Genomic DNA, 15,665 nt, shown 5'->3' with positions numbered 1-15,665 from the left:
AAACAGTTTACAAAGGTTGAGACAACTTTACATTTTAGAAAACATTTTTACATATCATAAAACAAAATACATTACCATAACACATTTACAAGTACCGAAACAAATTTACATTTCAGAAAACAAATTAACAAGAAACTAAACACTTTTACAAACACCAAGACAAATTTACAAGTGGCGAAACAATTTTACAGGTCACGTGAACTCCATCAACGATGACAACAACTTGTATTTGGCTGCTCCCGTAATCACTTACGTTTCAACCCCGGACGTGTAAAAGGTGTTGAAACAGTTTACAAACTGAAATATGGAAAAACATGGAAATGTTTACTCTGATCAGAGCAGGAGAACAAGGTGAGTTCTGTCTTAATGATTCTGTTGTGTGGACTGTGGAGAAGATGAGGATCTGTTGGTTGTGTGAGGTGCAGTGTTGAGTTTAACTGTGTGTGTGTTTGTTACTTCCTGTTCTGTCAGACTTGACTCTACTTCCTGACTCTACTTCCTGTATTTATGCACTAACCGTCAGTGTTACTGGTTTGACTCTGTGCAGAGGAGGAGGGGGACACAGGAGAGACTCCAGGATCTGAAGACAGTAATCCATCTGAAGATGATCCGTCCTCCAGTCATGAGCCTCCAGCTACAAGGTAAGAGACCTGCAACATCCAGCATTTTGTTTCTGTGCTGATGGCCGACAGTCCAGAGAAGACAGGAAATGAGAGCGAGAGAGCGAGAGAATATCATGCATGTGTAGCCCGGGAATTAGAAGCACACAGGACACACTTAATGGGGTTCTTGTAGCCTTCTTATTTATTTCATCGCATGCATCAGTTGCAAAAAGGCTTATTTGACTGAATTTCTAAACTCAAAGTCATTCGTTCTCATCTGAGACTTAGAGAGAACCGAAACCAAAAGCATAAAAAGAAACAAAATAGCATAGGGGACAAAATACGGCAGTGGGCTATGAAGGTCTACAGAAACAACAAAATACACACGTCATTAAAATCATGACACGGTCATATTAACTCGAAAATGTGCATTCAAAATATTTTACCACAGTCACTTACACGCCACGCAGCGTGGAACACGGGAGCTGGAGCTTCCTGAAGCTAGTCATTAGCCCTGGTCGACGGCTGGCATGCTACCCTCTGAAATAAATCACCAATATCTCTAAATGAGACTATATCGTCACATTCTGTTACGGCGTCTTTTACAATGTGTGCGTATTTTACCTACCAATTGAACAGAACAACAGTCTCCTCTGTTCGCCGAGACATTTCAGGCACTTGTGGCTCACATTCAGCAGAAAAGACAACAATAACCCACAATGCACCTGGCGGCTAAACCAAAATGCGCCCAACTGAACCCAAAGCAGCTCAATGCTGCCACCTTGTGACCACTTATTTAACTCATTTACATTTTGTTTACATTTACATTTGAAATATGACATTTAAAAGAAAGAACAAAAGAAAACAAAAACACATTATAGTACATTGGAATACATTCACCCTTAAGTGGAAAATTACACTTATGATTCATTTACCACCCGGCTACACATGCTGCAGTTTAATGTTTGGTACTTTGATCTGAAGTCCACCAAGTCTCCTCACTATGAAGCATTTATCAGTTTGAGAGCTCCTCTAAGGTTCATCAGGGACAGAGTGGACAGCAGGAAAAAAAGTCATTCTGATAAATACAGTCTATCCACATTGAGAAACATGTTCCTCATTTATGGAAAATAGTGGAAACTAGTTCTCAGGTCACATCCTGTTTCTCCACAGTCACAGAAAACATGAACCACTTGTGTCACATTTTGTCTTAATTGTTTTGTAAAGTCTTGAGTTATGACCTTTGACCTTTAGTTCACCAATATCTTTTTTTGGCTGTTCATGCCTTCATTGATAGTACAGTTGAGAGAGACAAGAAATGGGGTTCACCAATATCTCATCTGTTCATCCTAATTTACTCTCTGAAACATGTCGAAGGAACCTCCTCAAATATGGCACAACTGTTCAACTATGATTAGATTTTTGTCTCTAAAGATCAAAGGTCAAAGTCAAGACAAAGTAAATGTGACAGTTGAGGGTCCTGTCACTATGCCTCCAATTGATTATGCGCCCTGGCTACTTGGCCAAGGGGATGTCCCTTTGGGTGACTGGCAAGCGCACACGACTCTTACCCGGGAGGTGTGGGTTCAATCCTCGCCCGGGCTCTCTTCACATTGCCACATTCTGGCATTGTTGGCTGGATCCATGTAGCACTAGGGGTGGGTCCATGGATTCCTAATGTGTGGCAGCCTGCGTGGAAGCACGAGGACGTGCTTGTGAAAAGAGGGGGAGAGATGTGACAGTTGACGGTTCCTGTCGCTATGCCTCCAAGGGGATGACCCTTTGGGTGACTGGCAAGCGCGCATGACTCTTACCCGGGCCCTCTTCACCTTGCCACATAAACATGAGAAGATGTCTCACAAACTATGAATATTCTCTGAGACTCTGGACAAACAGGGGTCAGATCATCTGGAACTCGTCTGAGAGGACGAGGAAACGACCTGGAGGAGGTGACTCTAGTTTAAACAGAAATGTGTCCATGTCTTCACAGAGAGAGGAAGAGGAGTGGTGTCTCTGTGGACCAGCAGCTGTCCTGCTGTGGTCTCTGTCAGGACGTCCTGAAGGATCCAGTCTCCTCCAGCTGTGGACACTGGTTCTGCAGACAGTGCTTCACCTCAGACTGGGACCAGTCTAGTTCTTCAGGAGAAGCCTCCTGTCCCCAGTGTGGACAAAGACCCAGAACCAGAGGTGGACTGCAGACAGCCAATCAGAGCAGCTCTGTGATGGACTGGACAGGTAAGTCTTTGTAGCTGTTGTGTCTTACTCGTTCAATAACACAAACTCACCCAAACCTGAAAATGTAGGTCTATCAATAAACAAATGAAACCAACAGGTGTTTGTTAAATTATAAAATGTATTGATGAACAATCACAGCAGTAATGACAGGGAACTGTATTGTAATGGCCTCTAGTCGGACAACACACAGTTATGAACCTCGATGTGGTCCAGACTTTTCCACACTCATGTAAACAACAAACTTCCTCTGTCGTTTTGCTTCACGGTGTGTCATGTTCAGGTGTGATGACTTTCACTGTTTCTAATTTTCTCTCTTAAATTATCTGATCAGATTGTCAGACTCTCTGTCTTCAGTCTGACTCTGTCTCTTCTCTCTCAGCAGATCGTGGTCTGCAGGAGGTTTTAGATCAACATAAGATCAGTCTGAGGAGCAGATGTGAACGAGTGACTGAAGGAACTGAGGGAACAGGAAGTGAAACAGGAAGTGGAACCCTCCTCAACAGGATCTACACTGAGCTCTACATCACAGAGGGACAGAGTGAAGAGGTTAATACCCAACATGAGGTGAGACAGCTGGAGACAACGTCCAAGAAGAAGACCCTCCATGACACTCCAATCAAGTGCAACGACATCTTTGAAGACTTACCTGTCCAACAGAGAGAGGACGTCTCTACGGTCTCACCTGTCCAACAGAGACCCATCAGAGTGGTTCTGACCAACGGCGTCGCTGGCGTTGGAAAAACCTTCTCGGTGCAGAAGTTCACTCTGGACTGGGCCGAGGGCTTGGAGAACCAAAATGTCAGTCTGCTGGTTCTGCTTTCATTCAGGGAGCTGAACCTGATCAGAGATCAGCGGTTGAGTCTTCTCAGGCTGCTCCATGTTTTCCATCCAACATTACAGAAGGTCACAGCAGAGCAGCTGGCTGTCTGTAAACTTCTCTTCATCTTTGACGGCCTGGATGAAAGCCGACTGTCCCTGGACTTCAACAACAGGGAGGTTGTGTCTGATGTCACACAGAGGTCATCAGTCAACGTGCTGCTGACAAACCTCATCCAGGGGAATCTGCTTCCCTCGGCTCTGGTCTGGATCACCTCCAGACCTGCAGCAGCCAATCAGATCCCTCCTACATGTGTTGACAGGGTAACAGAGGTCCGAGGCTTCACTGACGCCCAGATGGAGGAGTACTTCAGGAGGAGGTCCAGTGATGAAGATCTGTCCAGAAGAATCATCTCACACATCAAGACGTCCAGGACCCTCCACATCATGTGTCAAGTCCCAGTCTTCTGCTGGATCAGTGCTACAGTTCTGGAGCACATGTTGATCACAGACCAGAGAGGAGAGCTGCCCAAGACCACCACTGACCTGTTCTCACACTTCCTGCTGGTCCAGACAAAGAGGAAGAAGAACAAGTACGGTGAAGGACATGAGATGAGTCCACAGGAGCTGATGGAGACCAACAGGGAAGTTCTTCTGAAGCTGGGGAGGCTGGCGTTTGAACAGCTGCAGGAAGGAAACATCATGTTCTACCAAGAAGACCTGAAGCAGTGTGGTCTGGATGTCACAGAGGCCTTGGTGAACTCAGGACTCTGTACTGAGATCTTCAAAACAGAGAGTGTGATCTTCCAGAAAACAGTCTACTGCTTTGTTCATCTGAGTGTCCAGGAGTTTCTGGCTGCAGTCTACATGTTCCACTGTTTCACCAACAGGAAGACACAGGTCCTCGAGAACTTCCTGGGAGAAGATCACAAACAGGGAGAATCAAAGCCAAAGTCAAAATCTTTATTTAAGAAATTTTCCAAGTTTTTTAGATTAAAGACACACACCCCTCCTCCAATCAATGCAAGCAGTCTTCCGCCTCTGGATGACTTCCTAAATAGAGCCATGCAGAAATCCCTCCGCAGTAGAAACGGTCACCTAGACCTGTTTGTTCGCTTCCTTCATGGCCTCTCTCTGGAGTCCAACCAGAGGCTGTTAGGAGGTCTGCTGGGTCAGACAGACAACAGTCCAGAAACCATCCAGAGAACCATCAACAACCTCAAGGAGATGGAGACTGATTACATCTCTCCTCCTGACAGAAGCATCAACATCTTCCACTGTCTGACGGAGATGAAGGACCAGTCAGTTCATCAGGAGATCCAACAGTTCCTGGAGTCAGAGAACAGATCAGAGGAGGAACTCTCTGAGATCCAGTGTTCAGCTCTGGCCTACATGCTGCAGATGTCAGACCAGGTTCTGGAAGAGTTGGACCTGATGAAGTACAACACATCAGAGGAGGGACGACGGAGACTGATCCCAGCTGTGAGGAACTGCAGGAAGGCTCGGTGAGTCCAGACATGATCAATATAATTATTGATCAGTGGTTTAATTGAGTTCAGATAAACACAGTTTTCACTGATTTTCATTATTCTCAGTTTGACTTTGAAACATTTCCAGGTGAGTTGTGTTTTTCTGGAGGTGTAGTAGAAGCTGTGAGCTCCAACATGTGGATCTTCAGCTCGTTGTGATTGTTGCTGTTTAATCAACAAAAACACTCATTTAGTTTTTTATTTTCACTCTTTGGTTTTATTCAAACCTGATGAATCTAATTAAAGCAGCTCCACTGATCTTCCACCTCAGTGTTTCCAGATGTTAGTACTATTAACCCTTTAGTGTCTCAGAGGCAGCTGTGTGCAGTCTGATAATAATAATAACATTTATTTGAATAGGGACAGTGCATATTAATGAACATTAGTATAACTAAAAGAAATACTGCTGTAAATATGCCGGATTATAGCCAGGCGGCTAATTTGCGTCCGACGTCCCTAATAAATAAATAAAATACAGCAGTACACCACAAGGAATAAAAACAAAACAATAAATACAATACATATAACGAAATACATAAAAGTGCACTACACAAACAAGAAAGACAAAACAATAAAAACAATGTTAGACACGATACTAGGACAGGACAAACATTAATGTGCAAGACATAACAGTAATACAACATCCAGACAGCACAGTAAGTAAACAATCAGTCATATCGCCCCAGGTCCAGTTAATGGTCGCACTCTTGTGTGTCCTTAAGCCACTGCTTAAGATTCCCTTTAAAAGAGGAATAAGTGGGACATTCCCTTATAGTGGAGGGAAGACTATTCCAAATGCCTCCCCCCACCACAGACAGCACGTTCCTCCCAAATGAGGTGCGCCTGTGGGGAATCTCGCAGTCACCTCTCTCGCAAGCCCTGGTGCTCATGCCTCTCACTGATGACTGTGCTCAGGTGATGTCGTCTTCAGACTCCGCCCACACTGACTCAGGTGACAGGTTTGAAGAACATGTGAGGAGTTTGGCCCAATTCTAATCCGACCCCTCACGGACTCACTGACTTAGAGGCGCGTTCACGGGAAGTCTGTGAGTGTGTGAGGGCTGTTCCATTGTCAGATCATCAAGTCAGTGAGTCAGTGAATGAGCCCTTACTGCCCCCTTACCGTAAGTCAGCACCGATGCGGACTTTGGGTAGGGGAATTACCCACAGTTCATAGCGTTGTGAAGTCAAACCATAACACATGGGATGCCGTCGGAACGCAAGTGTTAAAAAAAAAAGAAATTAACACAAGTAGTCAGAGAGAGCTCCGCTGTCTCTTTATTGTTAATGGACAGGAGCCAAAAAAAAGGAATAAATAAAAAGAAAAGAAGAAGTTTACTGTCAGTGTTAACGTACAGTTTGTGATTATTGATGATGATTTGATCAGATCTGATCCAGGAATATTTTGTTTTGAGTCCGCCTCCCTCGCACACCTTGTGCGTATTGAAAGTACAGTAAATTTATCGGTCCAAGGGCGGAGTTAAAAACATTTTGTTGTCAAGGTAACGTGTCGTGAGAGTGGGTAAGTGCTGTTCCATTCATGTTTACAGCACCTGGACCCTCACAGACTCTCACACTCTGTCACTTAGAGCTGACGTCACTTTAGTCAGTGAGGGTTCAGGGCCTGAGTCTTTAGGGGGCGGATTGGAATTGGGGGTTAGAAGGAAATGAAGCAGACGTCATGATGGACATGGAGGAAGCCCCGCCCCCTTTAAGTCACATGACTCCAACAGTGTCTGTTGAACTGTCACAGTGAAGTGAGGTTGTGAGTTTAGCTGCAGCAGCAACAAACACTGATGATGGTTCATGATCAAACTAAACGTGACAGAGTCGAGTGACGGGACCAACATCTGTTCAGAGCTCACACACACTCACATGAGCCAGAAACTGCTGCTCACACACACCAAGAGTGGAGATCTGAACCTGAGGGGACTGAACTGATCAGCAGTGTGATTTATTGATCAGTGATCGTTTCAGTGTTAAAGTCTTTCCATACATTGTGTTGATGAGACACTGGGCTGGTTTCTGTCTTGTTGTAGAAGAGTCGTATCAGGAAGTGTTGATCTGAGTGGACCACTTCTACACAAGGTCAAAGGTCAACCTCATGTTTCTGATCTGCTCTGAGTGAACTGTTCACTGAGCTGAACTCACACAAACTGTTCTGGAGTCAGTCTGAAAACAGTGGACAGGTCAGATGTTCTCCTCAACAACTTGTCTTCATCCTGACTCTGGATCAAACCACATGAAGCAGAAACGTGACGTCACTTTCCTCCTTCATCTGAAACACAGATCCAGATTAAACCAGTGCAGGTCTCAGAGTTTCCTGTCAAACTCAGTCAGAGAAGATGAGCTGAAGCTCAGATGTTCATCACATCATCACGTCATCAGATGCATCAACTGTGTTTTTACTGCAGCTTTCATCTCATTTCATTCTGACACGTTTCATATTTTCTCTCTTCACAGACTTGTTGGTTGTGGACTCTCAGAGAGTCACTGTGAAGTCGTGGCCTCAGCTCTGAAGTCCAACCCCTCCCACCTGACAGAACTGGACCTGAGTGACAACAACCTGGATGATTCATCAGTGAAGGTTCTGTGTGCTGGACTGGAGAGTCCAAACTGTAGACTGGAGACTCTGAGGTGAGTTCACTGACTGGACCTGTTGGACTTTTGTCTGTGTTCAGTTCAAATGTGTGAAGTTCAGTTTGAAGCAGCGACTGATTGTGACTCCATGTTACTGCAGCTGGTAGAAGGTGAAGGGTCAGAGGTCACTCAGAGGTCAGTGTGTTGTTGTTGATGATGATGATGATGATGATGATGATGATGATGATGATGAGGCTCTCAGATGAAGCTGCTAACAGAACAGCTGGATCAGCCACTGTAGCTGAAGCTGAGCAGATGTGATGTAGATCTGAGTTTTCCCTCTTTGCTTGGTTCAGGGTCAAAGGTCAAAGCAGCTTCCCAGTGTGAGAGGTCAGGTTAAAGTCCTGTAGCTCAGAGAACAGTGTTGGTTTGATGATCCCACTGTGGAGACACTGAGGCTCATGAACATCAACACTGGGCTCCACAGGAAGGAAGCTTCAGCTCATGGTCACATGACATTAAAGGAGTTAACTTCCTGTCCACAGTGTGTGTGAAGCAGCCTCTGGTCACATGACTCCAGTGTCAGTGAGGGGTCAGAGGTCAGCTTCAGACAGTGGACAGTGTCTCCTGAGCCACTGTGACTGTGTCCACAGCCTCTGGAGCTGAAGCTCCATCCAGCTTCAGCTCCTCAGCTGCTCTCTGCCAGTGGAGCTGTGAGGAAGAGACCACTTCACAGTCAGTGTGGACAGCAGGAAGCAGCTGGGACACAGCAGCTCTCCGTCTACCTGACAGGAGCCTGAAGCTCGGCCTTCAGCAGCATCTGGTCTGATGTGGATCGGCTGTGGATCCGGGTCCTTTCAATGTGTTTGTGCTGCAGCGTCTCAGTGAAGATCACACTCGTTCTTCTCCATCATCAGTGAGGTCAGCTGAACAGGTCAGGTGTTTGTGCAGGAGGCTCTGGACGTTAGCTGAAGGTCACCTGGTTGTTTCTGCAGGTCTCAGTAGCTCCGGTGGTGGACTGAGGCCCAGCACTCGTCCTCCTCCAGGTCCCAACAGAACCAGAACCAGAACAGGGACCAGTTCTTCCTCCTGGAGACGCCGCAGTCCACTGTCGCTTCGTTTGTTTACGTCGTGAGTCAGAGAGTTGGAGACTGAACAGAGAGCGAGGATGAAGGATCTGATGAGGGATTCATGGTCCACAGAACCAGAACCAGAACCAGAACCAGAACCAGCTGTCAGGATCAGACTGAGGCCAACAGGCAGCGGCGCCGGATTCATTTTAGAGTTGGGGGGGGCATGGAGGTTCGGTTGTTACGGGGCATAGATTTACACACTCACTGTCGGTGCAATAGTCATATTGTAGCATCCGGCAGTGATGCGTATGTAACACCCGTCTCATGTACCTATGGGGCGGGGCCTGGGTTAAACTTATGATATTCCCCTTTTTGTTATGCTTAATAAATAAAATAAGAATTGAGTAGGCTAAATGAAAACCACACACAATAGCACTTTAAATGTAAATACTTTTTTAGTTAGAGGATTTTTTAGTTCAAAATAGAAAAATAAAAAATATGAAATAATCACTTGGGTTCAGTGACAATAAAATTAATGTTCAACAGAAATGATACCCGTTTTGATCACTTTAAATACTGGCAATCACTGGTTATTCACACCAAATATCATGAAACATAAAGCGAGCGAATAATGCAATGAACCCACACACACACTTTCACACGCACACACCACAGTCCACAACAGTCTGGGAAAAGCTACCCCAAAACCCCGTTGCAGGCCTGTTTCGTTGCTCGTGTGCGTTGAGGCCCAAAACACACTGGCCGCTTCGCTCTCTGAAAGCAAAATAAAAGGCACGTGCAAATCAACAGTTACTCACGGCTCCCACAACAGTCCATGCGCTCCCGACAGTCCGTGGGGAAACGGGGGGATGAGGGGGGAATGGCGGCTCGCCGGTGTTGTGGCCCTACTGGTTCCTAATTTAACTGGTTACGGTGCTGAACAGCTGCAGATGTTTTGCGCTCCCTCAGCAGATTCGTCACAAATTCACAAACATACACAACATATTACCAGCGAGTTTCAAGCCACAATTCACATCTACCGCGGCGAATATGCTGCTGTGAGTGAGCACTAACAGTTACGTACCAGCCACATGGGAAAAAAAAAATAAAGTGGAGAAAAAATAATCTTCACATATTTGCGTGGGTCGGGACTCGATCTCGCTTCAGCAAAACCAATTACACCACTAACCACCTGTCTACCTCTGTGAGCCACTCAAGCTCACAGGTGCCCGCCGCTTCACTGGATATCAGTCAATTACGTCACTACAGGTAACGTTTTGACTCGAGCTGATCTCAAACAACTGGTTACCATCGGTTTGCCTTTGAAATACACGGACAATGCCTCGGTGTTTATTGTTCTCTTTCCTCCAGTCTAATCAACATATTCAGCGCTACACTTCTCTCCGCACAACACTACACACTATGACAAAGCCTGTCGTGTTGAGAAAGTGATGAACTAGCTCGGAAATACTGTCAAAATACGCTCAACAATATGTAAACAAAATCGAAACACTTGAGCCACTGCATGTGTACATGGTTGAAAAGTACGACTTGCATTTAATCACATTACTGTATTGCGAATGTTTTGTGTACTTACATTTCTTTACACTTCTCTACAGATCTTATAAAACGCACAACGTATTTATTGGCGTGCATTAAAAGAAATGTTCACTTGAAGTCGCCGTGGTTCGCGGAAGAGATGTTACCTGAGTCTACCTGTTTCGATCTGGGGCCTCATTTATCAAAGAGCGTGTAAAAGTCCTCTTAAATTTTCAGTACGACGGAAAGGCAAAATGTGCGTACGACCAAAAAATATACACTCTTTTCAGATCTATCAAACTCCGCGTACACACGGCTGCACGGTATTTCGATTGATAGATCACACCGGACCTGAGAAAAGCGTGGATGAGAACACGCCTCATACCCAGCCCCCTAAACGGCCCCACGCAACCATAAGTGGTCAATGCAAATCAGTTACGTGCATATTAAGTAGCCATGTGCACTCTGGAAACGTGTGGAATGACGTCAGTGGAAGACGGTGAAGACAACAGACGGACGGAGAGCGGAGAAAGAAGCGGAATTTCTCTGAAAGCGAGATACACGGTAACACGGCAATATCAGTCAGAAACATCATCTTGCATTGAAAGGCTTCAATAAATACAAAAAACTCCCAAATCTAAATGAAACAGAACAGAAAGAAGAATAATCATATTTATTCTGCCCCTTATTTTAGATTATGTCATAATAATTTAAAGCAGGGTTTCCACTGCCAGTCAGTACTTTGCACCCCTTTCCACTAACCCCCAACTTCCGTTCACTGGAAGACTTTGATTTTCATTTGTGCATAGCTATATATTTAAAAAAAAAACATTGAAGTCCACCAGTCTGTGACTTTTCCTAAAATGATGTTGGGCAGCACCCATTTTTGTTAAATACAATAAATATTATTCACACAAAAAATATCGATCATGTTTTCTCATTTGCTTTGATTTGCGCCGACATTATTGGGCTTGCTGCTTGCTTGTGTGTGTCCAGTCTGGCTACGTAACACACGCACGTCGCAGAAATTATTTTCCAGACTGGACAGACGGGTTGTGGAAGAGGTGTAGCCTACATGCAGGGGGAAATATCAATATGATATCAAAAGAAAACGAAATTCGTTTTATAAAGCCAGTATTTAGGAGCAAACTAGTGTAAATGCACAGGGGAAAAATCTGAGTTGCTGTGCTTTTCATGTAAAGTGCCGACGTCAACACGTGTGCGGTGGTGGTGGGGGGGGGGGGGGTCATGATCACCACCACTTGCTACTTCAAACAGTGTCCGCGCTCCTCTCTCCCTCGCATACTGCAGTTCTCTGACTCTGCAGCGGCGTCGCCAATTCCTCCTGTTCTTCAAAAAGCGTGTAAATGCCGGTACGCCATGGTCGGACTGGTCGTAAATTTTTGCTCTTACTCCCGACAAGTTTTGGTTTGATAGATCCCAAATTAGGCGGAGAAAAGTGCGTACGCACAAAATGGGGGAAAGAGCGTGTAAAAAAGCGTGTATCCACAATGATAAATGAGGCCCCTGCCTGTGACTATGATGCGTTCAAGGGACCAGGGCAGCGTCGGACGTCGGCCATTTAGATCGCCATGGACCCAAAACTGTTTAGTTCGTCAGTTTTTTCTGTGAATGTCAAACTAGTTTTAATTAAAATGTATACCTTTACAAAGGGCAATGATAAAATATGTCGGCACACGAAATCTAAAGCATCAGACCATTCTATAAACACATTTCAAACAATCGACTCACGTCCGACGCTGCCCTGGTCCCTTGAACGCATCATATTCACCGCAGCCAGAAACAGCTAGACTCAGAGCTAACTTCACCTCTCTTCCTCGAACCACAGCGACTTTAAATGGACATTTCTTTTAATGCACGCCAATAAATACGCTTTGCGTTTAATAAGATCTGTAGAGAAGTGTAAAGAAATGTAAGTACACAAAACATTCGCAATACAGTAATGTGATTAAATGCAAGTCGTACTTTTCAACCATGTACACATGCAGTGGCTCAAGTGTTTCGATTTTGTTTACATATTGTTGAGCGTATTTTGACAGTATTTCCGAGCTAGTTCATCACTTTCTCAACACGACAGGCTTTGTCATAGTGTGTAGTGTTGTGCGGAGAGAAGTGTAGCGCTGAATATGTTGATTAGACTGGAGGAAAGAGAACAATAAACACCGAGGCATTGTCCGTGTATTTCAAAGGCAAACCGATGGTAACCAGTTGTTTGAGATCAGCTCGAGTCAAAACGTTACCTGTAGTGACGTAATTGACTGATATCCAGTGAAGCGGCGGGCACCTGTGAGCTTGAGTGGCTCACAGAGGTAGACAGGTGGTTAGTGGTGTAATTGGTTTTGCTGAAGCGAGATCGAGTCCCGACCCACGCAAATATGTGAAGATTATTTTTTCTCCACTTTATTTTTTTTTTTCCATGTGGCTGGTACGTAACTGTTAGTGCTCACTCACAGCAGCATATTCGCCGCGGTAGATGTGAATTGTGGCTTGAAACTCGCTGGTAATATGTTGTGTATGTTTGTGAATTTGTGACGAATCTGCTGACGGGAGCGCAAAACATCTGCAGCTGTTCAGCACCGTAACCAGTTAAATTAGGAACCAGTAGGGCCACAACACCGGCAGGCGCAGCCGAAACTCACAGTCCGCTCGTTAACGATTCCGTCCGACAGCTCTTGTCCACACCGGAGGGCGCAGATCCTCTCGACAGGGCACAAAAGTCAGTATTATCCGGTAACAGTCCGTTCACCTTAAAACAAGAACTTTCAGCCTCTAAAAAGTCTCAGAACTTCAACACGGTTGGGCTAACTCGTGTCTCTCCCTCTTTTTCTTTTTTTCTCCTCTCCTTTCTTCCCGGAACCACAACACAGTCTAAGTCCCACCCCCTCATGTCAGACTGCTCACGCGATTGGCCGGAGTCTCCGAGCTCTGCACAAGCCAATCACAGCAAAGACTTTTGTGATAGACACCTCTTAAAACCAATAATATTGTGTAAATAACGTAATTACACTTAAACACTGTCTCAGATGAACTTACTCTTTTTTCTTTTAGGACACGACATGAGATGACATGAACTTATATTTTTAACACATACTTCTTGTAGATTTTTAACTTTTTTTACCTTTGTATTTTAACCATATTTATGCATTTTTAAACACATCAATACACAATAAACTTCACATGAATTATGAATCTGTACATTATATTGTTAACAAAATGCAAATACACCCATTACTTTAGCAAGGGCTACACGTAATACCAGCATAATGCGTAACCCCCCCCGCGTCCGCCAGCGTCTCCCAGACCGTCATGCCTATAATTTATCAAAAAAAGAAAAAGAAAAAGAGAAAGCCCTGTAGCCCACTCCGGTCTCCTGTGCTGGTCTGGCTGCAGGTTTGAGTAAATAAAATGTTGTGAATACACCTCTTAAAGCCCGTTTGAGCAGTTTCTATAAACTATAGGTTCTCAGCGACCCGACCCGGTCCGATCCAGGTGTTGAAGCCTGGACCTGATGCAGCCGGACTCACGAGCGGTCTCTCGGCTGGACCAGGGAAAAAATAAAAAAATAAAAATAAAAGAAGCCCGTGGTCCGACCTGACCCAATTTTTAATCAGAATTTTGAGATCTCTAAAATATTAGTAATGTTACTTTTACCATGCATTTAGTTTTTCTGTAGGTAAATTAATCATCATGGATCAAGCAGAAAATCAGCCTTTGTAAAAGCCGAAGTAACAGTTTATGAGCACTCAGGTCTGTGGCGCATCAGTCTGCAGCGGCTACTTTTCACCTCTTATTCTTGTCATTCATGTTTTAATAATAGGAACAATGAAGGTCAACGCCTGCTAAGACAGACGTTTGGACTTTATGTAGCTAAATAACTTTGTCTCAGTCCGTGACTGTGCTCGCTTCATATGGACAGCTGTTATAGACCACTCGGGCCAGCTGTGGTCACAGGAGTTATTACAATGTTTCCATTTTGTTTTCGCGCGTGTGTTCTTTTTCTCACAAGTTATGGTTTTTACTGGCAAAAAGAGCCAGTTAGAAATGAATAAAGGAAAAGAAAAAATAATATCCAGGAGACTTTGTCCCGTCCTCAGGACGTGCGCGAGGGAGGATCAGCTGGTGGCTCAGGTCTAGTGATGTCATGGCTGTCAGCTGCACATCTGTCAGCAGGTCCGCTCGACCGCTCCACACTTCATAAACTTTAGGAATAAGCTAGATGTTGATTTTGTAAAACACCTGGAATTGATAATAACTAAAGGCATTTATCACCAAAGCTGAACTAGGCTAATAACACGTCAAGTTAATTCATCTTTTCCTCGCATTTTTTCAAAGTAAACTTCCCTTCGCTCACTGGCAGAGCAGAAGTTGCACTTTCTGAGATGGTGCACTAGGTCCACAGTGTTTGTGGATGAAGCCTAGGATGAGAAGGTGACGAAGGTGAAGGTGACAATAATAAGCGGAGGGAGGACGATGAAAGCTGGAGAAGCTCCGCTCAGCTGTGCATTCACGTGAGCACCATATGGCCACAGAGACTTGAATTGAGACTATTTACTGGGCTGCACTACAGGCAGAGTAGCATTAGATTTGATTTCAAATTAAAGATTCTTCTAGTCTGTGTTTTATTGGTTTATTTAATTTGATGTGGGTGGGACCGGGGGAATTATTGAAACCGGGATAGAGGCCTATGGTGATCAGCGACCGGCAGAGCAGGGGCGTAAAGTGGGGGGGCCAATGGCCCCTTGGCCCCCCCCATTCCGGCGCCCTTGCCAACAGGTGTTGATCAGATATTGATTGTACATGGACAGACTGAGCTGAGGTCAGCAGCAGCTGATGAATCTGTGCTGACATGTGGATGATGTGTAGAAGGCCACATGATGAAGATCCACCAGAACAGCTTCTCATCATCACTATCAACTGGTTTAACACTTTCAACACCAAACGGCTGAAAATGAAATGAATGAATTTAGTTTCTTTTTGAAACATTCAGTACAAGAAGTGAACGAGCCATCTCAGAGCAGCTTTACTGAACAAACACTTTATGAAACAAGAAGACAGGAAGTGACTGACTGTCTGCTGTAAAAACTTTATTTACAAAGAAACAGAACAATCTGCATCATAGGACCACATGTTCTGATCCACATCACACCTCACATCTTCCTCATCGTCCTGCTGCTCGTCTTCCTCTCCTTCATCTCCCTATTGGTCATGTGACTAAAGAGTCTCAACACCTGAGGATGTTTCCTGGATGAAGCAGCTGATTTATCTGTTAC

The 15,665-nt window shown here is 44.8% G+C and overlaps 1 protein-coding gene across 1 annotated transcript in view; it reads left to right on the top strand.

Moving 5' to 3' along the window:
- The first annotated feature begins 314 nt into the window (after nucleotides 1-314).
- Nucleotides 315-15,665, top strand: part of LOC146980746 (uncharacterized) — a 284,820-nt gene continuing 269,469 nt past the window's right edge. Inside the window, exons 1-5 of the mRNA XM_085787994.1 lie at nucleotides 315-351; nucleotides 548-641; nucleotides 2,593-2,837; nucleotides 3,217-5,158; nucleotides 7,646-7,819. Coding sequence (XP_085644120.1) covers nucleotides 315-351; nucleotides 548-641; nucleotides 2,593-2,837; nucleotides 3,217-5,158; nucleotides 7,646-7,819 — 2,492 coding nt within the window. The remainder of the gene's footprint in view (nucleotides 352-547; nucleotides 642-2,592; nucleotides 2,838-3,216; nucleotides 5,159-7,645; nucleotides 7,820-15,665) is intronic.

The sequence above is a fragment of the Trachurus japonicus genome, chromosome 9, assembly GCF_045865225.1.
Source record: "Trachurus japonicus isolate A0001 chromosome 9, Traja_1.0".
Taxonomy (NCBI): Eukaryota; Metazoa; Chordata; class Actinopteri; order Carangiformes; family Carangidae; genus Trachurus; species Trachurus japonicus.
The sequence above is the reverse complement of the archived record's forward strand: the minus strand, read 5'-3'. Positions and strand labels throughout refer to the sequence as shown.